The sequence below is a fragment of the Bufo bufo genome, chromosome 5 (genome assembly GCF_905171765.1).
Source record: "Bufo bufo chromosome 5, aBufBuf1.1, whole genome shotgun sequence".
Classification (NCBI taxonomy): Eukaryota; Metazoa; Chordata; class Amphibia; order Anura; family Bufonidae; genus Bufo; species Bufo bufo.
This window is the reverse complement of record NC_053393.1, coordinates 187,639,152-187,664,125: the sequence shown is the minus strand read 5'-3', so window position 1 is coordinate 187,664,125 and position 24,974 is coordinate 187,639,152. Positions and strand designations below refer to the sequence as shown.

The 24,974-nt window shown below is 45.2% G+C and overlaps 1 protein-coding gene across 1 annotated transcript in view; it reads left to right on the top strand.

The window, feature by feature from the left end:
* Positions 1-24,974, top strand: part of RTTN (rotatin) — a 228,839-nt gene that overhangs the window by 141,323 nt on the left and 62,542 nt on the right. The window contains exons 29-34 of the mRNA XM_040432294.1: positions 4,999-5,218; positions 6,468-6,596; positions 8,975-9,085; positions 14,047-14,205; positions 17,114-17,191; positions 24,546-24,732. Coding sequence (XP_040288228.1) covers positions 4,999-5,218; positions 6,468-6,596; positions 8,975-9,085; positions 14,047-14,205; positions 17,114-17,191; positions 24,546-24,732 — 884 coding nt within the window. The remainder of the gene's footprint in view (positions 1-4,998; positions 5,219-6,467; positions 6,597-8,974; positions 9,086-14,046; positions 14,206-17,113; positions 17,192-24,545; positions 24,733-24,974) is intronic.

The following is a 24,974-nucleotide window of genomic DNA, read 5'->3' as shown; positions in this document are numbered from 1 at the left end:
CCTCAGTCGCCCGCTGTGTCGCTCCCTGCTTCCTCTGACCCGCCTGACTGGGCTAGATCCCTGTCCCAGGCCGTGGAAAGCCTCACTCATGTCGTGGGCCGCCTAATAGACAGGCCACCTACCCCGCAGGACGCCTCTCTGACTGTCGCGCCCTCCGGGTCCACTGCTTCTGCCGCTGCAGCGGGTTCACTCTCTCTTAGTGACCCCTCCCGAGCTAGGCACTCTCAGAAGCGTATTAGAGTAGAGCGAGCCTCCTCCTCTGAGGCCTCACTCTCCCCGCCATGCGTGCGCACCCAGACGAGCCTCTCCTCTCCAAAGGATTCGCTCTCTGAAGGTGAATTGGCGGTTTCAGATTTGGAAATGGACTCGGCCCTGCCGTCCAAGCTAGCCTCAGCGATGGGTCAACTCATCTCTGATATTCGTGACACCTTTAAGGTGCAGGATGATCCCCCTAGCTCTGACGCAGCTAGCGTCTCCTTTATCAGACCCAGGCAGGCCTCAAAAGTCTTTCCAATCCACTCTGATTTCTCCTCTGTGGTGTCTAAGGCTTGGGCTCGCCCGGACGCCCGTTTTGTCAACCCCAAGAAGCTGGACATTTGCTATCCCTTTCCAGCCGATGTCGTGGCCACATGGTCTTCCCCACCCAAGGTGGACCCCCCTGTGGCCCGGCTGTCAAAGAACACGGCCATCCCTGTTCCCGACGGGTCCTCTCTTCAGTCAGCGGAGGACCGTCGCATGGAGACCCTTTCCAAGGGCATTTTTGCTGCCTCCGGTTCTGCTCTCAGACCGGTTTTTGCCTCTGCTTGGGCAGGGAAAGCAATCTCTGCTTGGGGTGCGCAGCTGGAACAGGAGTTGGACTCGGACGTCCCCATCCAGGACCTACGTTCCTTGGCCCAGCTTATTATTCGGGCCGGGAATTTTGTTTGTGAGGCCTCCCTTGATGCGGGAGCCCTTATTGCACGCTCCCCCCGCCCTGGCAGTTTCCGTCAGGAGGGAGCTCTGGCTGAAGGTTTGGAAAGCGGACGCTGCCTCCAAACGTTCCTTGGCGGGGCTACCGTTTGCGGGTTCCCGCCTTTTCGGGGTCCGCCTAGACGAACTTATTTCGGAGGCCACGGGTGGTAAAAGCACCCATCTTCCTCAACCCCAAGCCAGGGGCGCCCCCCGCGGACGCCCTGGTGCGTCTCGTTTTCGGTCCTCCCGCAGGGCCTCTGGGGCTCCCACCACAGCTGCCGCTTCGGCTCCTCCCCAGGACAAGCGTAGGAAGCCGTTTTTTCGGGCCCAGCCCTCCTGGCGCAAGCCGCAGGCTGCCCGCACACCCGCAGCAAAGCAGTCCTCTGCCTGAAGGCGCGCCCCCACCCACCCGGGTGGGGGGCCGGCTCCTCCTTTTCAGGGACGTCTGGATGGCTCACGTCTCCGACGCCTGGGCCCTCGAAATTGTGTCCTCCGGATACAAAATCGAATTTGCATCCTTCCCTCCAGATCGGTTCTTTCGCTCCCGCCCGCCGCGGGACCCGAAAAGCGCGGCTGCGTTCTCCGCGGCCGTTCGAACCTTACTGGACAGGGGGGTGATTACCCCCGTTCCTCTAGAGGAAAGGTTCCAAGGGTTCTACTCGAACCTCTTTGTAGTTCCCAAGAAGAGAGGTTCGGTGCGGCCCATTTTGGACCTCAAAAAGCTCAACCGTTTTCTCCTCCTTCGACGGTTTCGGATGGAGTCCCTCCGTTCCGCGGTGGCTTCCCTGGAGCAGGGAGATTTCATGTCTTCCATCGATATACAGGATGCCTACCTCCATGTTCCGGTAGCCCGGTGTCACCATCGCTTCCTCCGATTCGCCGTGGGGGACCTCCACTTCCAGTTTGTCGCCCTTCCCTTTGGGCTGGCAACAGCCCCCCGGGTGTTCACCAAGGTCCTGGCCCCGGTTTTGGCCTTACTCCGTTCCAGGGGTGTTTTTCTGCTACCGTACTTGGACGATATCCTCATCAAGGCTCCGTCCCTTTCTCAAGCGGTTGCCAGCGTGGATCTCACTCTAGAGACTCTGGCGAGGTTCGGTTGGGTCATCAACTTCCCCAAGTCCTCCCTTCCCCCCTCCAGACAACTAGTCTTCCTGGGAATGCTTTTAGACACAGGAGCGGCGGAGGTACGTCTTCCCTCGGAAAAACGTCTGACCCTCCGTGGGGCGGTTCGGGGTCTCCTTCTCCACCGTCGACCGTCCTTCCGCTTCTGCATGCGGGTCTTGGGGCAGATGGTTGCCTGCTTCGAGGCGATCCCATTTGCGCAGTTTCACTCCCGCCCTCTCCAACGGGCGATCATCTCCTCCTGGGACAAATCGCCGGAGTCTCTGGATCATCCCTTCCGTCTATCGCCTCCGGTGCGGTCATCTCTCCGCTGGTGGTTACAGTCCCCTCTTCTGGGCAGGTCTTTTCTGCCACTCAACTGGTTGGTGGTTACAACCGATGCCAGTCTCTTGGGCTGGGGAGGCGTGTTTCCTCCCCGATCCGTCCAGGGCATTTGGTCTCCATCGGAGTCCAAACTCTCGATCAATGTCCTGGAGCTGAGAGCGGCCCTTCTGTCTCTACGACACTGGACTCATCTGCTGAAGGGTCATCCTGTTCGTGTACAATCGGACAACGCCACGGCTGTGGCGTACATAAACCACCAGGGGGGCACTCGCAGCGCTGCAGCAATGCGGGAGGTCACCAGCATTCTCCGTTGGGCGGAAGCCCACGTCCCGGCCCTATCTGCAATTTTTATTCCAGGGGTGGACAATTGGGCGGCGGACTTCCTCAGTCGCACCACCGTCGACCCCGGCGAGTGGTCTCTTCACCCGGAGGTATTCGAGGCCATTTGCCTTCGTTGGGGCATACCGGACGTGGACCTCATGGCCTCAAAATTCAATCACAAGGTCCCCGCCTATCTGTCCAGGGCCAGGCATCCGGGAGCTTGCGGAGCCGACGCCCTCGTTCTTCCTTGGCGAGGCTTCGCGCGCCCATACATATTCCCTCCCATCCCTCTCCTGCCCAAGGTCCTTCGGAAGATCGCGGCGGAAGGCGTCTCGGTGATTCTGGTCGCTCCGGACTGGCCCCGCCGGTCTTGGTATGCCGACCTCATGCTGCTCCTGGCAGACGCGCCCTGGCCGCTGCCCGCCAGGGAAGATCTTCTCTCTCAGGGACCGATCTTCCACCCGCGTTTAGGGTCCCTACGTTTGACGGCGCGGTTGTTGAGACCACCGTCCTGACACGTAGGGGTTTTTCTGCGGACGTCGTCCGCACCATGATCCGCGCCCGTAAGCCGTCCTCTTCTAGGATCTATTATAGGACCTGGAGGACCTTTTTGGGGTTCTGTGCCGATCTGGGGATTCCTCCGCTCCGCTTTTCTCTCCCCACCGTTTTGTCCTTCCTGCAGAGCGGACTGGCCCAAGGGCTGGGCCTTAGTTCTTTGAAGGGTCAGGTGTCTGCGCTGTCCATTTTGTTTCAGCGCCCACTGGCCCCCCTTGGTCCTGTCAAGACCTTCCTTCAGGGCGTGGCTCACGCGGTTCCCCCGTACCGTCCTCCGGTACCGCCCTGGGACCTGAACCTGGTTCTCTCAGCGCTCCAGGCTTCCCCTTTCGAGCCTCTGCGGACGGTTTCCTTGCGACTTCTGTCCTGCAAGGTTATTTTCCTTGTAGCCGTCACCTCTCTTCGGAGGGTGTCCGAATTGGCTGCACTCTCCTGTCTGGAACCTTTCCTAGTGTTCCACCAGGACAAGGTGGTTCTTCCTCCGGTCCCTTCCTTCCTTCCTAAGGTGGTCTCCGCCTTTCATCTGAACGAGGACATCGTTCTCCCCTCTTTGTGTCCTTCCCCTTCCCACCCGCGGGAGAGGAAGCTTCATCGCCTGGACGTTGTCAGGGCGCTCAAGATTTACCTGGAAGTAACCAGCTCTTTCAGGCATACTGACTCGCTCTTTGTGGTCCCGGAAGGGTCGCGCAGAGGGATGGCGGCATCCAAAGTGGCTATCGCCCGTTTTGTCAAGATGGCTGTTACTGAGGCTTATCTCGCCAAGGGCAAGGTTCCGCCCCTTGGTGTTACCGCTCACTCCACTAGAGCGGTCGGGGCTTCCTGGGCTCAGAGGAATCGGGCTTCTACGGAGCAGATTTGCAAGGCGGCCACTTGGTCCTCCTTGCACACCTTCACCAAGTTCTACAGGGTGCATACTCATGCGTCGGCTGACGCTGCTTTAGGCCGTCTGGTGTTGCAGGCGGCAGTTGATTGATGCCTCTGGTGAGTTGTGTGTGAGTTTGTTTCTGGTCCCTCCCTTCTGGGACTGCTCTGGAACGTCCCATGGTTTCCTGTGTCCCCCAAGGAATATGGGCGAGAAAAGGAGACTTTTGTATAACTTACCAGTAAAGTCTCTTTCTCGCTCTTCCTTGGGGGACACAGCACCCGCCCTTCATTTGGGTTACAGTTGTGGTTCTGGCTTGGTTGCCCCCGTTGGGGCTCGACAGTTCTTTTTCCGGTTGGTGGTTATCTTTCACTACTTGGACACGCAACTGGCAGTCTCTTCTCCAGGCTGAAGGGTATAGCTGATGGAGGAGGGGCTTACAGCTTTCACTTAGTGTCACGCCTCCTAGGGAGCAGAGCTATACCCATGGTTTCCTGTGTCCCCCAAGGAAGAGCGAGAAAGAGACTTTACTGGTAAGTTATACAAAAGTCTCCTTTTTTCTAGGACTTCAGATTTTCAGATGCTCAGTAGGACGTCAATCAAGGAAAAGTGGGCGCGATTACAGCCAGGGAACCCCAAAAGACCATCTGTGAGCAGCACAGGAGGCTCCTATAACATCATTTTCTTCCTCCTAGTAAAATGAGCGATTTCTTCAGGGACATGTCTACACGCTGTTACATCATGGCAGTAGCGTAATGATGAAAAATGTGCTGCTTTATGTGATGATATTCTCTTTAGTCTCATTGTATGCATTACATGCCTAAGATGCATATCAATGAAGACGTTTTTCTGCTCTTCTCTAGGAAGTGTCTGACTCTCGCTGGCTCTTTCCGGACGCAACTTTCCTTGCAATTGATTCACTGTTTGAAAGTGTCAGATGCTCCCCATTTTTATGGGCTTCCGTCACTGGCAAGAACCCTGAAAGGAATGGTTCATGTGACATCAATGCCAGGTTGGAGCACACACTGCACCTCAAGTGAACCGATGACAATCTGCGTGAAGGCACTGACCAGTCTTCTTGAGGTACGGCAGTATAAGTGGTTAGACACATCAAACATGATCTTCCATTGGGGGAATTTATCATGAGGGAAATGTCTCAAGTCAGTTTTCCTTGAATCTGCATTGGCATTCTTTTCACCAGATTTATCTGATTTTGCATGGTGTTTGTTAAATGTGGCTCATCTTTAAACCTAACCCTTTTGAATTCCTTAAAGCTAAAAGGTATTGATTACGCATCCCTATTATAGGTTTGTAGGGATGTGCATAACACGTTACCATGATTTCCTTGCTTAGTTAATGGTCATTATTTGCTACACTTTAAATACATATAAAACATAGGTACTTGGATTAGTTCTACCACAAATTACAATACAATATTGACAAAAGGTCCTACAGGTACTTTATTGATAAGGAACTTACCAGTTTTTTTTGTAGGATAGCTACCTTACATCTGGTGGTATTAGATTAGAGCTTACTTCCCAGAATTCCTGAGGAGCATGAATGGTTTATAAGTCTCCTCACGCCAATTAAGGTGCTCGCTCCCCTAGGAGTACCTTCCAAAAGCTACTGTACGTTCCAGCCACTGATTGGAAGTTTTGAAGACTAGTTGGTCATCATACAACCACTTATTAGCGACAAGTTTCCATTGAAGAGATTGTCTCATGAAAGCGACCTCTGTTGTAGGCCTCATGCACACGGCCATTTATTTATTTATTTTTCAGTCCACAAATCATGGATCCGCCAAACAGTTACTGGCCGTGTGCATCCTGTCAGTTTCGATTTCCATTCATCAGAAATGTCCAATCCTTGTCCGCAAAACTGACAAGTATAAGAGTTCTATTTGTCAGCCGCCCTGTACCAGTGTCTCTCTTTCTGGCAGGCTTGAGCCATCCTTTTATTACATGGGTGTCTATTTATCTGGTGTAGTACATTGCTCCTGTCACTATAGGAAAAAAGCTTGGTCGGCTGCAGTTTCCGAAACCCCCGGCAAACAGCTGGTTTTCATCTATGACTGATTGTTCTGGAGGCCATATTTTGGAAGGGGTTCTCTTATGAAACGACCCCTTTTAAACCATGCATTCTGGTGTATTAACCTCAACTCATATTCAAAGTATTATTTTTCCTAATAATTACTTACTGACCTCATTACCCAACAGGACTATAGAGTATTCTTAGGAATATACGGTTTAAGGCAGTATTGTGCTGTTTTATTTTATACTATGATGACTCCTGAAAGTCAAGCGACCATGAAATTGTTTTCCTCTGTTATCAGATCATCTCATCTTTTTATGTGGAATGGGGAGGAAATGCTCTTTCCTATATGGGGAAAGGTGTCACACAGAGCACAGTATTGTGCTTGCTTCACTTGTCCCATGAGATGACAGCTGAAGCCAGGAACACGGTAAGAGAGGGGAATTGCGCTCTTGGACGTGGGCTGTGTGGTAAGAGCTATGTCTGTGAAGTGGCAGAGATGTAAGAATGGATTTTCTCGTTTGTCCTGTTTCATTGATGTATGGCGTGTGCTTTTGCTTCAGCTTTTTCCCCTGTCTCATCGATTCTACACTAAAATAAGCTGTTCCTTTGACTATTGTGCTAGCCATACAATTAAACAAATGTGGAAATAGTTATATTTTTCTGCGCACTGGAAAAGGATGCTTGTTGACAACAATGGTTAAGTGGCTTGGTTTACCAAAATATATTCATGCTTTAAAATCTCCTTTCTATCTGATTTTGTGCAGATGGCTGTTTGAAACTGTATCTCCTTTGAGGCACTGAAGCAAAATACCAATTAATTCCTCCTTATGGCGTACTTGTGCTTTTTTTTATTGTTCTACAGCTTTGTTTTGTTCCGTATTTCTTTGGATTTGTTCTTTCCCCCCCAGTAAATATTGACTAGGTAGCCACATTAAAAAATCTGCTTTTACGTAATGCATCCGTATTGGGTCATTTAAAGTTCACTTGAGCAGCAGCTGCTGGACGTTAATGGAAGCAACACACTTAATGCATGTCGTGGTAGAACCCAGGCATTGTTAGTCAGGAGTCTGAAAAACCAAGTATACTAGTGGCCATGCTGGGTGTTGCAGATTTTCCTATTCACGTAATTGGGACCCGGCACTGATGCTGCTATACAGTAGTTTTCTTCCTCTTTGCTCGGCAAAAGATGACCAATTAAAAATGAACAAATAAATTAACCGTATTTTTCAAAGCTAGTCATCTTGTGCCACTCGCCTCAGAATATCTCAAGCCAAGAAGAATGGTAAGGAAGGGAAAATCTGTATGTCTAGTGTGTTACAGGAAAGAGGCCGTAGTGCTCACTAGTGTGCCAGGCCTCTTCAGACATCTGATCGGTGGGGTGCCAAGGGACAGACCCTCACCAATCTAATGTTGATGGTCTAATCCTATGTTTAGGTCATCAATATTAATAATCCAGAAACCCCCTTTAAGGCTACTTTCACACTTGCGTTCAGAGAGGATCCGTCTGGTGTCTGCACAGACGGATCCGCTCCTATAACGCAGACGTTTGGATCCGTTCAGAACGGATCCGTCTGCATTATATTGTAGAAAAAATTTGAAGTGTGAAAGTAGTTCAGACGGATCCGTCCAGACTTTACATTGAAAGTCAATAGGGACGGATCCGTTTGAAAATTGAGCCATATTGTGTCATCTTCAAACGGATCCGCCCCCATTGACTTACATTGTAAGTCTGGACGGATCTGTTTGCCTCCGCACGGCCAGGCGGACACCCGAACGCTGCAAGCAGCGTTCAGGTGTCCGCTTGCTGAGCGGAGCGGACGCTGAACGCCGCCAGACTGATGCATTCTGAGCGGATCCGCGTCCACTCAGAATGCATTAGGGCAGTACGGATGCGTTCGGGGCCGCTTGTGAGCCCCTTCAAACGGAGCTCACAAGCGGAGCCCCGAACGCTAGTGTGAAAGTAGCCTAACCTCTCCCCAACCAGCGCCCTAGCCAACCAACGGTGCTGGTCATATCTTCAAATTTGGCTACTGTCTGCATTATAATGCCAATCAGACATTTATCCCCTCAGATGCCGAGGTCAATTGTAAAGCCCGAACAGCTTCCCTGTGCGGAGATCAGGGTATCCTTTTCATTTTCTGTAATAGCCTGGGTCTCTCTGAAGGAACCCAGGCTATTACATCTGTAGTTCCTATGGAGGCCTGGTAATTCATTGAAGTATAAAGCAGAAGCGATCTGAAGATAGCACATTCAAGTCCCCTAAGGGGACTTAAAAAAAAATTTAAGGAAAATTAGAAGTAATAATAATAAAAATAGACATTAAAATAAAAAATAAAGATTGCAGGCAGTTTACTGTCCACAAACGTTTGTACTATTCAGTTTCACCGCTTTTCTCATTGCTTTACCTCTTATGAAAGTCATACACACTCCAAAATAGTTTCAATAAAAACTAGAGGTCACCCCACAAAAAACTAGCCCTCACTCTGTAGACATAATTTATAATAAAAAGTTATGCAGATCAGAATATTTTGTTTCCAAAGTTTTTAGAGGTCAGTTTTGCAACCGCAAGCTACAACTTGTCCTGCAACAAACAACATATGTGAACAGAAAATAAATAAAAATATGGCTCCGGGAAGGCAGGGAGTGAAAAATATGTATGTACATAGGACACCGTTAAGAGCGGGTTATGGCTCTGAAAAGGTATAGAATGTAATGTAATGTATGTATGAATGTAATGATAAGTACACGATCATATAATCCATCTATTTGTATATATAAGGATTGTAATTATTATCTGTATTACAGGACTGGGTGCATCTTTGGTCTTTACCCTATGATCATGGTAATGAAGAGCAAGTCATGCCAAGACTGGGCTTAGAGTGGCTGATACCTTTGTGGGTAGACAGAGATCCAGAGGTTAGTACTTTAGGTATGAGGAATGTTTAAAGGGAACCTGTCACCGGGATTTTGGGTATAGAGCTGAGGACATGGGCTGCTAGATCGCCGCTAACACATCCGCAATATCCAGTCCCCATAGCTCTGTGTGCTTTTATTGTGTAAAAAACCCGATTTGATACATATGCAAATTAACATAAAAGAGTCATATCTTACTTGTGTGACCAGAGAAGAGTCATATTTTCAAGCTCTGACTCATCTCAGGTTAATTTACATATGTATCAAATCGGTTTTTATACACAATAAAAGCACACAGAGCTATGGGGACTGGATATTGCGGATGTGCTAGCGGCCATCTAGCAGCCCATGTCCTCAGCTCTATACCTAAAATCCCGGTGACAGGTTCCCTTTAAGTCCTTGACCTTTCGAATGTATTCAGTACAATGAAGTATTTTAGTGCAATGTAGATTATTATTGCTGCGGGTCTGACTCCCGACACCCCTGCAGACCAGCTGTTTGAAGGGGCCGTTGCACTTGGATGAGCACTTCAGCCTCGTCATAGCATACTAAGCACAGTGTCATACATTGTATAGCGCCTGTGCTTAGTCCAGTTCACTTGAATGGGAGTGAGTTGCAGAAAGGCCATGGGACCAACAGACATGACGTCACTGGCCTAGGAAGAGCCTTCCCCTTCAAACAACTGATCGGAAGGTCTGCTAGGAGTCGGACCCCCACCAGTCTGATATATATGCTCCACCCTGAGGATAACGTAGGTCGTCAATATTTAATTCTCAGAGAATCCCTTTAACAAATCATTTATTTTTTATTATTGTCTGTCTATCTGCTGTTGCAGTAAAAAAAAAAAAAAAATAATTCTGCTGCCTGAGTTCTTTATTTATTAAGGCCAAGACAGTTTCTTCAATGAAAGTGTCTTATAAGATGTTCCATCTTTACTAGATACATTTATGATGTCAATTATAAGGGCTAAAATATTCAATATGTTTAACATGTGAAGACTGAATTAGATTTTCCACCTTCTAATGACAAAAAATAAAACTGTTGCCAATATCATATGACCATATACTATACAAGGAGCACATTCTGTGGGTGTCTTGTAGGAGATAGCTACGGGTAATATATTTGCGCACATTACATTCAGCCTGTTATCTGCAGTTGTGCTGCTGTTTTTAAATAAATGATGTGATGGGCTTCTGATGTGTGCGCTGTTCTTCCCTGCAATGCTCGAGGGAACCGTCCGTACAGAATGTAGAATGTATCTTTAATTTACTTGGTAATTAAATGTCATTGACTTGTTTCTGACCTTTCATGGTAGGATCAGCTACAGTGAACATCTGCTTTTCAATTCCTTGGTATTAAATAGTTTAATAAACTTAAAGGTATCATCCATTCAGTCAAAGGATTTTGAAGAAAAACAATAAAAAGCATTAAAATGCTGATCTTCTTGGCCGTAGTAGTGATTATCCGTATCAGGGGGACGAGTGGATTTTACATTTTTGGAGGGCTCTGCACAAATATTTGTTAGCTGACTATTGATTCTGATAACGTATAGCTTCAAAATGTGGATGAAAACCATGCGCTAGTGTAAAACTGCCTGTGATTTTCTGATGGATAGCATTCAAGCCATTGGGAAGTCTTAATTGTGTAATATGTTCAGGGGCTCCCCCCCCCCCCCCCTTTCTCTGCATTATAGACTGCACATAATTACCAATCCTAATATTTAGACAGAGTAAAGTTAGACTAAATAGTCTAAAAATGCACCAAATGTATTAAAGTGGCCCATGTCGGATGATAAATTTGGTACATATTTAGCACCACCTTTATGTTGTCTTGCTTTGCACCAAAAATTTGGCACAACTTTAGTGCACATTAGGATGCAGAGAACAATAGACATGGCGATCCTAGTGTGATAGGTCCTAGAAATTGGTTGCAGAGAAGACAAAGTAACGCTCCCTTTGGTAGTTGTGCAGTTAGGCACAATACTATGCAGGGCATATCATTATAAGGCAGTTGCGTATCTCCCGATCCTCACACCGGTAGTATAGCAGTGGGTATAATTAGTAATTAGAAGAATAATGTGGTTCCTACAATCACCCTGCCAAGGAAGTAGTCATGAAGCCAGGAGCTTGTAATGAGAGTTCACTTTATTGGGGACGCGCGTTTCGGGAGTGGAATGCTCCCTTCATCAATTAAACTGCTGCTAAATGTTTCTAGGTCACATATGCAACATACAGACCATCATTTTTTCCCCTTTGCAGTGGTTCAGTGGCACAGAAATTGAAGTTCTGATATGATATACAAAGAATGCACCAGGTGCCCAGTGAGTAGTCCCCAGAACAACCGCAACTGTCTAGGCCCGTCTCTCCTAAGTCCATTTCCTCCCCTCCTGATTTTCCTCTACTTCCAATGTCTCATGCCCACTAGGAAAGAGGTGGAAGATATGTCAGTTAAGAGCAAAGGAGAAGATCAGGGCTCGGATGATTAGAAGAGCTCTTCGGCACTTGCCATGCAGGGGCTGCCCTCAGGGCACTTGTCAGGGTTGCCGTTTAAAGATGCATTTCTATAAAAATGGAATGCAAAACATGTTTGTTTTTTAATTTCAGGCACTTTTGGTCACTATTCAGAGTGTATTTTCACATACGCAGACAGGGTTGAAACTGCAATTCATAGGGCCCCATAGCAAAATAGGATAGGGCCTCCACCACCTAGTGTGAGAAGATTAAAACAGAAGCAGAAGTAGCAATAATTAAAGAGGCTCTGTCAGCATGATCAACCCTATTAAACCAGGCATACTTCCTGGTAGGGCTTATCCTGAAGACCAAACTATAGCTCTCTTTATTCTGTATGCTAAACAGCTGCGTTTTTATTCATATGTAAATGAGCAAGTTGGAGCACCAGGGCCTGGGCTGAATCCTTGGAGCACTGCTTTGTAACGCCCCCTGTGCTCTGCACACTCCATCCTCCCCTTTATTGACATTGCTAGACATCAGCATGGTGAGGGCAGAGCTGTGTCCTAGTATATACATATATACACTACTTACTGTAGCCTTACCACATGGAGATATGCTTAGAGGGCTAATATACATACTACTGCTTTATGCACAAACACAACATATGATTATAAATGCACCCGTAATATGTATTCGCTTTCTGAGAATGGATAAACAACTCTTTTCTATGTGGAAATGCCATGGCTTTGTGGTAAGTGCTCAGCCTTGCATGTAGAGATCCTAAGTTCAAGTCCCAGGAGACACTTATATATGTGTTTTTATGTAAATTTTTCTTCTCATTTAACCCGTAATATACCATAATAATAATAATAAAAGGCCTTAATATATTGGGAATAGTGTGCCTTACGTGCATTCATCATCAGCGCACTGCAATGCCAGGAAAGGTAAGTATAAAGTGAGCATGGGGGGTGATGTTTGAAGGGGGCAACTGTGATTTGAAGGGGCTGATGGCGCTGGGGGACATGGATGATCATGGGCTGGCAATGGCATGGAGGGGCTCATGGCGCTGGGGGAGTGGGGGCGGCATGGGACATGGATGGCATAGAAGAGCTGATGGCTCTGGGTGGGAGTCTGGGATGCATGGCATGGAGGGGCTGATCTGATGGCACTGGGGGAGTGGGGGACATGGTGGATGGCATGGAGGCACTGGGGAAGGGGGAAAGATGGCAATGGATGGCATGGAGGCACTGGGGGAGGGGGGCATGGTAATGAATGGCATGGAGGCAGTGGGGAGGAGGACATAGCAATGGATGGCATGGAGGGGCAGATGGGAGTGGGGGACATGACATGGAGGGGCTGATCTGATGGCACTTGGGGAGTGGGAGACATGGTGAATGGCATAGAGGCACTGGGGGAGGGGGACAGATGGCAATGGATGGCATGGAGGCCCTGGGGGAGGGGGACATGGCATGGAGGCACTAGGGGAGGAGGACATGGCATGGAGGGGTAGATGGTACTGGGGGAGTGGGGGATATGGCAAGGAGGGGCTGAAATGATGGTACTGGGGGAGTGGGGGACATGGCATGGAGGGGCTGGTCTGATGGCACTGGGGGAGTGGTGGGGATGGCATGGAGGGGCTGATGATATCTGATGGCACTAGGGGAGTGGGGGACATGGCATGGAGGGGCTGATCTGATGGCAGTGGGGGACATCACATGGCAATGGATGGCATAGAGGCACTGGGGGAGTGGGGAACATGGCAATGGATGGCACTGGGGGTGTGGAGCTGAAGGCACTGGGGTGGGGAGAGCTGATGGCACTGGGGGGAACGGAGCTGATGGCACTGGGGGGAACTGATGCACTTGGGCTGATCGCACAGGGGGGAACGAAGGTTGTTGGGGACTGATGGCAGGGAGTTTGAGTTTTTATAAAGGAAAACATATTTTTTCTTATTAGAGTACTCGATTAATCGTAAAAATAATCGGTAGAATACTTGATTACTAAAATAATCGTTTACTGCAGCCCTAGTAAGAATAATAGCCCCATATATCAGAAAACCCACATTATAGCAAAAAGCCAGCATATTGTTATTCCCCACAAAAAAAGTACGATGTTCTTGCACTTGATTGGGCCTCCTCCACTTCTGGGCGCCAGAGCGAGTGGAATGGCCTTAGTTACGCCAATACAGATACAGAGTCCATTCCTGAACTTTCCTATTTCCAACTTGAGTATGAAATGTATTTATTTGGTCATTTAAACTGCATTATACTCTGGAAGTTAGTTTTTTTTTAACCATTATCTTTGGTACTTCTCACAGACATAACTTTATGTAGGTATTTTTCTTTTTTTTCCTTTTATAGCTTTATCTTAATAGTTTGAGAAATTGTTATGGTACTAGCAATACAGTAATGCGTAGTAAAGTGCGAATAGTTATGAATGGCCCTAATTTTCTATATAAATGTATGAAGAAAATTAGTTGTCAAATCTATTTTCTTCCCTTTTTGCTATTTGTAGGTGAGATTTACAAGCCTGGCTATTGGATCAGCTTTGACATCCCTTGAAGAAGGCTGTGTTATCTTGTCTGACAGCTGTCAGAATATTTCTGGAGGCTTATGGGGAACAGTGCTAAGTATCTTTGTTGACCAGTCTGAATGTAGCATGGTGCGCAGAGAGGTGAGTCATTCTGTTGCCTACCTAGGATGTGTGATTTTTTTTTTTTTTTACCGAATAATGACTTTATCTCATAAAATTTTCATGTTTTTAATGTTGTGAATGTTCACTTAATATTGCTTAGTTACTACTGCAGCTCTTCATGCATCAGAGGTGCGAGAAATCTTTAATATGCACAGGCATATTACAAAGTGTCGACACGTCTGGTGCTAAGACAAATGAGGCTAATTTATAGAATCCATTCAATCTTGACTGTGTCATTTTCGGAATATTCCAGATTTAGAAATCAGTCTTTTAAAGGGGTTTTGAAGTTAATTTCCTTTTCTTGATAAGTCAATTATAGAGTGGCCCTCTGCTGGGCCCCAGTGAGCGGCTACAATTGAACATGGTAGCTGTTTTCAAAGGCTATAGAGACCTTTTGGGAGCCTTTTTTTTTTTTTGGGTGGTGGAGGGCAAACCCCCTCTCCCTGGGCAGACTTACCTGCTTTCTGGCGCTGGCTCCCTGCTCAGCTGCTCCGTTGCGTTCCCAGGATGCAGCCAGTCGCTAGCCAGAGCTATAACCTGCTCCCCTTGCGTCATATCAGATGGTCACGTGACTTTATAGAGCATCTGTCAGCAGGATCCACCCCATTTAACCATTTTGCCCTATAGGGCTGACCCTGCTGATTTAAAGCGTACCTTTCTCTTGCAGGTTCATTAAGCTGTTACTCGGAAGTCATTTTTTATCATTGTGCAAATGAAGGCTGAAGTGCACCGAGAGGTGTGCCCTAGCCACTTGGTGCACCTTAGCTCCACCACTGACCAATGGTGGACATTCCACCCTCCACTTGATTGACAGGCATCTGCAGCATCATCTGGCATGGCCTTGTGGAGAGGGGTCCACCACTGCAGAGAGGAGTAGCTAAGGTGCACCGATGGCTAGAGCCAGCCTCTTGGGACACCTAAGCCCTCATTTGCATATTAATTAAACAGTAAATTCTTAGGAACAGTGTAATGAATTTGCTATAAAGGTATAATTTTTATCAGCAGAGTCAGCCCTAACAGGTAATGTACCTGATTTAATCCTGATTGGGTTGAGCCTGCTGGCAGATGCTCTTTATAGAGGTATTCGGGGTGTAACAGGTTATTCCCTGTCTACAAGATAGGGGATGACTATTTGATCAGTGAGAGCCTGACTACTGGGTTCCCCCCACGGATCATGAAAGCGGGGACCCCGTACCCTGTGGGGGCCTAGAAATGAATGGAGCATGTGCACTGGTGCGTCATTCATCTTTATGGGAGTGCTGAAGATAGCCCAGTACAAGTGCTTGGCTATTTCTGGCAGTCCCCTAGAGGTTTCCGGCAGGAAGTTCAGTCGCCAGAACTGCCTGCCAGATCCGGCAATCCGGACACAAACGGATGGCATTTGTCAGACCGATCCGGATGCGGATCCGTCTGACAAATGCATTGAAATACTGGATCCATCTCTCCGCTGTCATCCGGAAAAATGGATGCAGTATTTATTTATTTTTCACAGATTTAAAGGTCTGCGCATGCACGGTACTGAAGAACGCATCAGTCAATGCGGCAATTTTAATGCCAGATCTGGCACTAATACATTTCAATGGAAATAAATGCCGCGGTAAAATGCATGCTGCGGTATTTTCTCCGGTCAAAAAACGTAAGTGGGACTGAACTGATGCATCCTGAACGGAATGCTGTCCATTCAGAATGTATTAGGATAAAATTGATCGGTTTTTTCCCCCGGTATTGAGTCCCTAGGACGGAACTCAATACTGGAAAAGATAAATGCTAGTGTGAGAGTACCCTAACTTCAGAGGACCCATAAAAAAAAAATTATTGAGGACCCATAAAAAAAAAAAAAAAAATTTGTCCGTGTGCTATCCGCAAAAAAAAGTGGATGCAAAATATGATCCTTAACCCCTTGGCGACATTTGACGTAATAGTACGTTACAGCAAGAAGTGACTTTGCACAAATTGACGTATTACGTCACGATGATCGTGCGGGCACAGGAGCTGTGCTCTCTCGATCAATTCAGGGGTCCATGCTGTATCTGCCGGCATAGCTGTAAACGCCGACCCCTTATATGCCACGATCAATGCTGACTGTGGCATAAAAGAGGATTGCAGAGGGAGGGGGCTCTCTCGGCCTCTCCATCGGTCCTGATGGTTGCCATGGCAACCCCAGGCCTCTCAAAGGCCTCAGGGTCTGCTGTGTACGGGAGCCTGAGAGACCCAGCCCCCATGTGAAACATTTCAATGTAGTACAATACAGTTTCTATTATGTAAGCCCCACAAAGTGACTTCATAACTGGTCCTTTAAAAAGCGGGTTTTGGAAATTTTTCAGAAAAATTTTCAAAAGTTGCATATAAAATTCTAATCCATCTAACATCCAAAATGATGCATAAAGTAGACATCTGGGTAATGTAAAGTAATAAGTAATTTTATGAGGTATCACTGCCTTAAAAGCAGAGAAATTTGACATTTTCTGTAATTTTTGAATATTTTTTTTATAAATAAAGGTGAAATATATCAATTCGGCTTTATCACTGTCATGAAGTAAATTGTGTGAGAAAACAATCTCAGAATGGCATGGATAAGTAAAAGCGTTCCAAAGTTACACATGTCAGATTTCCAAAATTTGGCCTGGTCCATAAGTTGAAAAATGGCTCGGTTCTGGAAGGGTTAAACATAGTATTTTACATTTTTCTAGAAATCTTTTACATACTATGGACCATTAAAAACTCTTAATCTAGACATTTTAGAATGCTATAGACTAAATTAATAGGCACTGAATTGTATTAAACCAGATAAATCGAAACAATTAATCACCTTCACTGTGTAGGCTGTACTTTCAAGCAGTGTCAACTAGATGGCAGTAGTAAGATCTTATTCTTTTTTTGTTTCCAGGCTGCATTTATTCTGCAAAACATGCTTGTTATCCAAATGTCTGAAAATGCAGAAGACTCTAAAGAATCATCTTTTCAGGTTAGTAGCATGTTATGTTTTCATAACGTTCTGGAAAAAATAGCAATTATTATCTGCTTTGCTAATAATAATAAATATTATAATAATAATAAGTCACATTCATTTGCAATGCAGCAATCTGTATACCGTAATTATGCTGAGACACATTTTTGTTGCTACATAGTATCTTACATTTTTACTTTTCTGCTCAGAGAGTTAAAATAGGCATTAACTTGATGTTACAATTGTCCACCTAGAAAAAGGCTTGCAGAACTAGAAGCAGCTTAGACAAACCCAGAAAAATATTAATAGCTTTCAGGCATACAGAGCTCCGAGGAAGTCGGCTAAAAGTGGTTTATTTCTAACATTAAAAGGGTTATACAACTCCTATAATGCCCCCCAAAATGCCCGGGCACCTCATACAGGTTATACTTACCCCGCTCCCCAGCACCTGCATCGCTCCTGATGCCTACACCTGCATCGCTCCTGATGCCCGCAAGGCCGCTGCTGCCGCGACGTGGGGGGAGCCAATAGCAGGGCACGGTAGGAACGAGCCTCTCTAGTGTTATCCACAATGGTAGGGAGGCTCGTCCCCGTCGCGGCCTGCTATTGGCTGCTACCCCCATCGCCGGATGTTTTGCTCCAGCGAGGACAGGATGACACAGGACTGCCGCCCCTGACCGCAAGGACACTGCAGAGTCATTGGAGATACGGAGGAAAACACCTTGTTAACTACTGACCAGGTCCAGGCTTGCAGCTTTGGTGAATACTACCAGGAGATCTCTCATGCTGAGAGCTACATGATACTCCGAATCACTTTAAGCAAGCGACTAGACCCAGGTATTGCCTAATCTGACATAGCGAGCTTTGTGGGACGCCACGGCTACACTTATATCAGACGGCTAATAACAGGTGTATCTTTTCCATTGACTATATGCTCATTTGCTCTTATCCTGTATAAGCGAACTGAATCTTTCAAACACAGGGACATTTATCCGTTTTAATTATCGGACATTATACCTGGTGTATTTCTCTACTGGATCTATTAGTGGTTTATCGAACAACTATCGAATATCCATCGAATATTCTAACCACCTATACACCTGGTTTTATATTTGATTATATATTTGCCCTTTTTACTTTTTTATTTTTATTTTTTATTTTTTTTTAGCATTGTCTATTTCACTGCATGATAGGTGCATATTATATATTCAATTGTGTCCTTCAGTTATCACTCTGATCTCTTATTGCCATTGTTTTATTGTACTATAGTTTTAGGGCTATTTATAAATATTCTATTAATAAATTATATAGTTATATAATATATACACTTGTTATTTGGTCTTCAATTGGTCCAGCTGGTGAGTGCTCAGTCTTTCTATATACTCTCATACGTTATTCCATTTATGACTGGGTGAGTCATAACAGACTTAGCAGCACCCATTTCCATAGCCGCATACAGAGTGAGCCACCATACCTTGATCAATGTTTGCCATTTGACCCTTTAAGTCAACCAAGTCCGTGCCTTTATAGGTGATTTACACTCTACTGCAAATTGATAACATACATTAAATCTGGTGTAAAGGAAAACTGGTTAAGTTGCCTATAACAACCAATCAGATTGAGCCTTTCATTTTGCGAAGGAGCTGTGAAAAATGAAAGGTAAAATCTGATTGGTAGCTATGGGCAACTAAGCCAGTTTTGATAAATTCCCCCCATAGAGTTACAGAGCTTACCGTATATATATTTTTAACATTTTTTATTCCTACTCTTTTTTTTTTTTGTAGTAAAATAATTCTTTCGCTTCTGTACATCCAAACAACAGCCAACACCGTTAATAAGGAGCTGTCCTCTGCCATAGACAATTCTTTTTGTTAAGCTTCAATTACACAGATCTAGCGATTCTGTTTGTCTTTTAGCAGTCGAGCACAAAAACTGCTTATGTTGATATTTCTCTTAATAACTATGCAAAGTTCCAGCCTTTTCACTTTCTTGATTTACATTTCCTTGCCATAGAGATCGCTTACTCTGCACTTGTATACCACACAAAGTAGCAGAACGTGTGTTTTCTAATGCTTAATTATATTGCTAACGTTATTTTTGGCAGCATTCAGTAAAGTATAACAAGAATGAATAGGAATTTAAAGCAGGCCCAACATTGTTTGATTGTTGTAATGTTCAGATGCTGTGCACGGTTAGAAGACGGGCTATAGAAATGTTGACAGCCTCAATAAACACTTTTTTTCATGGAGATTAGTAGAAGTTTGATGTATACAAATATACAGGGCCGGATTTAGAGTTCATGCTCCCCTAGGCACTTTAATACCGCCGACTCCCCAACCCTCCCCCCATGATGTCCACACAATTTTTATTTATTTTGTTTTATTAGTTTTTATTACAGTAATTAAATATACAATAAAAACCTTACAACAATCATAAATAATATACACATTTTGAAAACAATAGCACCCATCCCAGAGAGCAGAGCAGGAAGGAATAAAGAAAAAAAAATGATACCTTTTACTTTTCTTCCTATCCTTTAAACTTCTCCATGAAAATCTTACCCCATAGTTTTTGATGAATTTGCATTTTATTTACTTTGATGTAACCAGCTTTCTCAATGGAGCTACACAGGTTCATCATATTCCTCCATTCTCTAATAGTAGGCACATCTGATCCCATCCATCTTCTAGCCACTAATAAGCGAGCCACAAAGAAGGATTTATACACCATATTCTGGTTTGTTCTCGATAAGTTATGCAGAGTTTCGCCTAACACGCAAATACATTTTGAGAAGAATAACTTAAGTTCCAATTTGTCTCCAATAATTTAAATAAGACCCTTCCAGAATGGTAGTATCTTAGGACAACGCCACCACATATGGATAATATCTGCTTTTGAACTTTCACATCTTGGACATAGCACCCATTGCTGTAGCACCCATTGAAAGTTTTTGAAGCCAGGTGGGAGTCACATATACACGATGCAAAATCATAAATTGGGTGACTCTATGCGCTGGGTTCCTCAAGCATCTGCTTACTTGCCAGTACCACCTCCATTGGTCCTCAGTTATTGGGCCTAATTTCCCATGCTAACTTAATAGTGCATTTTTCTCCCTTATCTATAACCACCCTTAACTTCTTATATAATATTGACACCAGTTTATAATTACCCCTACACTCTAAAATAAAATCCAATATCGCGTGTGTACATAACATCCTAGGTATCCTATCTTTAACTAGTTTAAATATTGCCACTCTACACTCTATCATCACCTAAATTCCCTAATAAGGGTGCATTCACACGACCGTATTTTGGGCTCCGCATCCGTTCCGCAATTTAGCGGAACGGGTGCGGACCCATTCATTTCAATGGGGCCGCAAAAGATGCGGACAGCACACAATGTGCTGTCCACATCCGTAGATCCGTTCCGCGGCCCCGCAACAAAGATAGAGCATGTCCTACCCTTGTCCGCATTCGCGGACAAGAATAGGCATTTCTATCATAGGGCCGGCTACATTCACACGGCCGGTATCTGTGTTTTGCGGATCCGTAATTTGCAGACCTCAAAACACATACGGTCGTGTGAATGTAGCCTAACTCTTCCTTTGACTTCAGTGCTCCATCCTTAACATATTGTGATAAATATTAAAAAAAACTTTTATTATCCAATATTTAGCCTCTTCATCACAAGTGTTAACCCCCAAAAGATAATTATACCAAAAAAGGGTTATTCGAATAAACCCCTCCAGACCCAAATAATGTTTAAACATGACCCAGGCTTCCACCAAGGATTTAACAAATGGGATCTTATATACTTTTTTATTATATAATTGTCCTGATTCAAGGAGTACAAAGATGTTTGGCTATGAACCTACACTATTATTCACCAAGATTTTTACTAAATCCACCTGCTCCCATTTCATTAACAACGCAAGGTTGAAGGCCCTGTAGTCGTAAGCCCTGGTAAACCAACTTAATTTTTTCCTTACTCTCTTGCCTGCACACAAAAGATCATTAAAGAGGACCTTTCACCAGAATAAAACCTCTAAACTAACTATACAGACATGTAGAGCGGCGCCCAGGGATCTCCCTGCACTTACTGTTATACCTGGGTGCCGCTCCGTTCTCCCGTTATAGCCTCCGGTATCTTCATAGTTAGGCTCCACCCAGGGGAACCTGACGGCGTCTCTTTCTCCTATGCTGTAGCGCTGGCCAATCGCAGCGCTCAGCTCATAGCCTGAGAGAAAAAAAAAACTCTCAGGCTATGAGCTGAGCGCTGCGATTGGCCAGCGCAACAGCATGGGAGAAGGAGACGCCGGCAGGTTCCCCTCGGTGGAGCCTAACTATGAAGATACCGGAGGCTATACCGGAAGAACGGAGTGGCGCCCGGGGATAACAGTAAGTGCAGGGAGATCCCTGGGCGCCGCTCTACACGTCTGTATAGTCAGTTTAGAGGTTTTATTCTGGTGAAAGGTCCTCTTTAAAAAATTACATTTCTCAATTTCCTTAAAAACAACTTTACATAAATAAGTGGGGCAATTTCTAATAACATACAATAGTTGAGGTAAAAAAAAAAAAACATTTTAATTAGGCCTATTCCATCTGCCTTATTTATGGGTAATTTGTTCCAGATCTTAATCCTGTCTTTAATTTTACGAAACAATGGATCAATATTCAATTCAATAAATCTAGAAGCATCTTTCAGCTATTTCTAATCCTAAATATCTTAAAATTGTCCATACAATTTAGATAGCTGACGGCCAAACACTTCTTAGGCCGCCATCTATCCCTCACAACTCCCCCATATGCATACACGCTTAAATGAAAGCCACAATGAAAAAAAAAATCTACAAAACCCCATAGGACAGATTATACTAGGTCTGACGTTTCCTACGCCAGTGTTACTGAAGTTAGGTGCATCTAATTTATTAAGAGGCATACACCTCTTAAAAATTTGGGTGCCTCTTTCAGCAGTCCATGCAAGTGTCTGCTCACTAATGGCTTGTCAGTGACAGTGTCACGTCACACAGTGACTCCCACTTCCTCCTTGGCGGCATTGGTGTCTGTCACTGAGTGTGACTGAGCGGATTGGTGGGGCAGCAATTCCCGCTCGCTGCTGCTCCACCAATCAGTTTAAGACTTAGCATTGCAATGCAGTTGATAGTGAGGAGAATTGCTCCTCCTCCTCTGCCTTGTTAATGCTGCAGCTAGGGCCGATTCTAGCTTTTCTGTTGCGTGAGGGAAAAATTGACATGGCGCCCTCTTTTCTGTGCCAAATTCTCAATCCAACCCCTCCCCACCTACTGCTAAAGACCTATTTAGATGGACATTTTATACTGTGCTACAAAACACACCTGAAAACTCTGCAATAAAAATCTCACATCCGGTGATGTCTCCTCCTCTAAGGGTCTATTCACACGTCCGTGGTGTATTGCGGATCCAATACACCCGGCCGGCACCCCCATAGAACTGCCTATTCTTGTCCGCAATTGCAATTGTTCTAATTTTTCCGGGGCTGTGGACAACACAGACATCTTAGATTCCTCACTTTCCATCATACTCCCCCTCATTGTGCCCCAACAGTGTTTTCCTGTTACTACCCATTACTGTGCCCGCTGTACTCTCCAATGATCACAAACGCTATACTGCAGAAATAATAGTGCCATTCATATAGTTCCCCCATAGTAATAGTGTTCCCAGACTGCTCTCAATGATAATAATAGTGTTCCCCATAGTCCCACTAATAGTAATTCCCTCCCTCATTAGTAATAGTACCCCCTATGGAGATCCCAATAATGATAAATGCTCCCCATGAGTGCCTCCATTAGTAGTAAAGCCCTCTATGTTGTGCCCAATAATAATGCCCCCACAGTATCCCTAGTAGTAATATTGTCCCCACAGAGCCCCTAGTGACCTGCACCTGTTATGACAATGAGGGTCGCCATCCCCAGTAACTGTGGCTTCTGTGAGAGGAGAGGTGGCCACTCATGTCCTTTTCTCTCCATTCATTTGAAATATCTCTCAAGATAGGTGCAGGTCTCAGTAGTGGCCTGGGATTGTAATAACCCTGTAAAGTAGTGGATAAATTGTTGGGAAACAATGTCATATTTTTCTACTGAAGGTCTCTGTAACCTTACAAGTGACACTCACATACTTTTATGTCCTAATCTTGTCCTATTCATGCCCGAATAAAGGGTTTACCCCACAGAGAATATTACTATACATTGACTAGGGCATTTCAAGTGAAGTGTTACTACATTTATATACGTACACGCAATAAAAATAATTTTAGGTGTTTTTTATGTACATTACATTTACCTCTCAGGTAGTGAACTCTGTTTCTTCCCCTGTGGCCGAAATTCTGGTTCACCTACTTCCTGCATTTAGTGGAGGACCAGCCTGCTCAGAAGCTTCCCTGCTCTCCTCCTTCTCTCATTGCCAGTTAGTGATCTCAGACAGAAGCCTCTGAAGTGGGCCTGACATCTTTCATTCATTTGTCTGTACCTTTAAATGTATCCAGTTATATAGCTATAGCTTTCTCTAGACTTTGGATAAAGAAATTGGGGACATTGCATACCATAGTGCTATTTATTAGTAGAATCGCTGGAGTTGTGTTGGAGGAACTATTTTCTATGAAGGGGATAAATACAGGAGAGCATAGCTTCCTCAACTGGGGAGGAAAGGGTTAACGAGCTTGTGGCAGTGCACTCCTAGGAGATGCAGGTGCTTGATGGTCACATGTGACCAGAGCTGCGGTATACAGTTGTGCTCATAGCTTTACATGCCTCGGCCAGAATGTTCTGATGACATGAGTGATCAGACAAAGCACAGCTGTTCTTTCATGTGTTTTCAAACTAATCTATTATTTATCACCGAATAGTCCAATCATTTATTAACCCTCTAATAGTTTTGCCCGTGCGCTGCTTGGGCTTTGAGAAAAGGACTTAAGCTGGAGCAGAGCTCAGACAGGCAGGATGAGGGGTGGGTCTGCTTAAGCTGCTCACCATCGGTAGTAGTTAGAGATATGGGCTACCAAGACCAGAATGATCTCTCTCCACTACATCGGGAGATACAGCTGTTTGAATTTGGGTTCGGAGTAAAAGCAGTGAAACCTGCTTTTACTTTCACTTCCAGCTGCATTCGCTGTCAACCCGATTTCTAACGGTTATAACTCCTGATGTAGTGGAGATATTCAAGCTTGGAAACGCTTGAATCCTGTAAGCATCCACATCCTGTAAAATTTTTGGCTGTTTAGTATGAACTGCTTGTTTCAGTTGTCCCCAAGTGGGTGAAGCTTTCAGTAAGAAAAACTCTAAAATTGGCTCTTTAATGTTTTTATGTTGTGTTTTTAATATTTTTTCCCTCTCTCCAGGGCCCAAACATACACGATGAAGAGTCAGGAATACTTCTAACAGGAAAACCTGCAATTAAAACCCTTTTGAGAGATTACCACTTCTATGAGCACGTGAGCCACATGGCCAAGAACTGCTATCTTGGATGTTTTACTTTTGACTTGGATCCTCCCATGGAGGCATGCAAAACCCAAGAAAATGTTAACTGTAAGTATTCTTAACCTTTATTAAATGATTATATCCGCTTAGCATTTAAAGGTCAGTAAATGAAGAAAGCATATGCTGTAAACATGTAACCTTTCTAAAGCCTAATAGTCTGTTCAAAGTGCTATCCATTTGAAAGTCAAACTAAAGGGCCTCTAAATGTGGCCCACCATATCATCAAGGTTTTCCCAAAGCCATGCAGTTTTAACTGTTTGTTTGTTCTCTGGGGAGTGTTCACTTCTTTT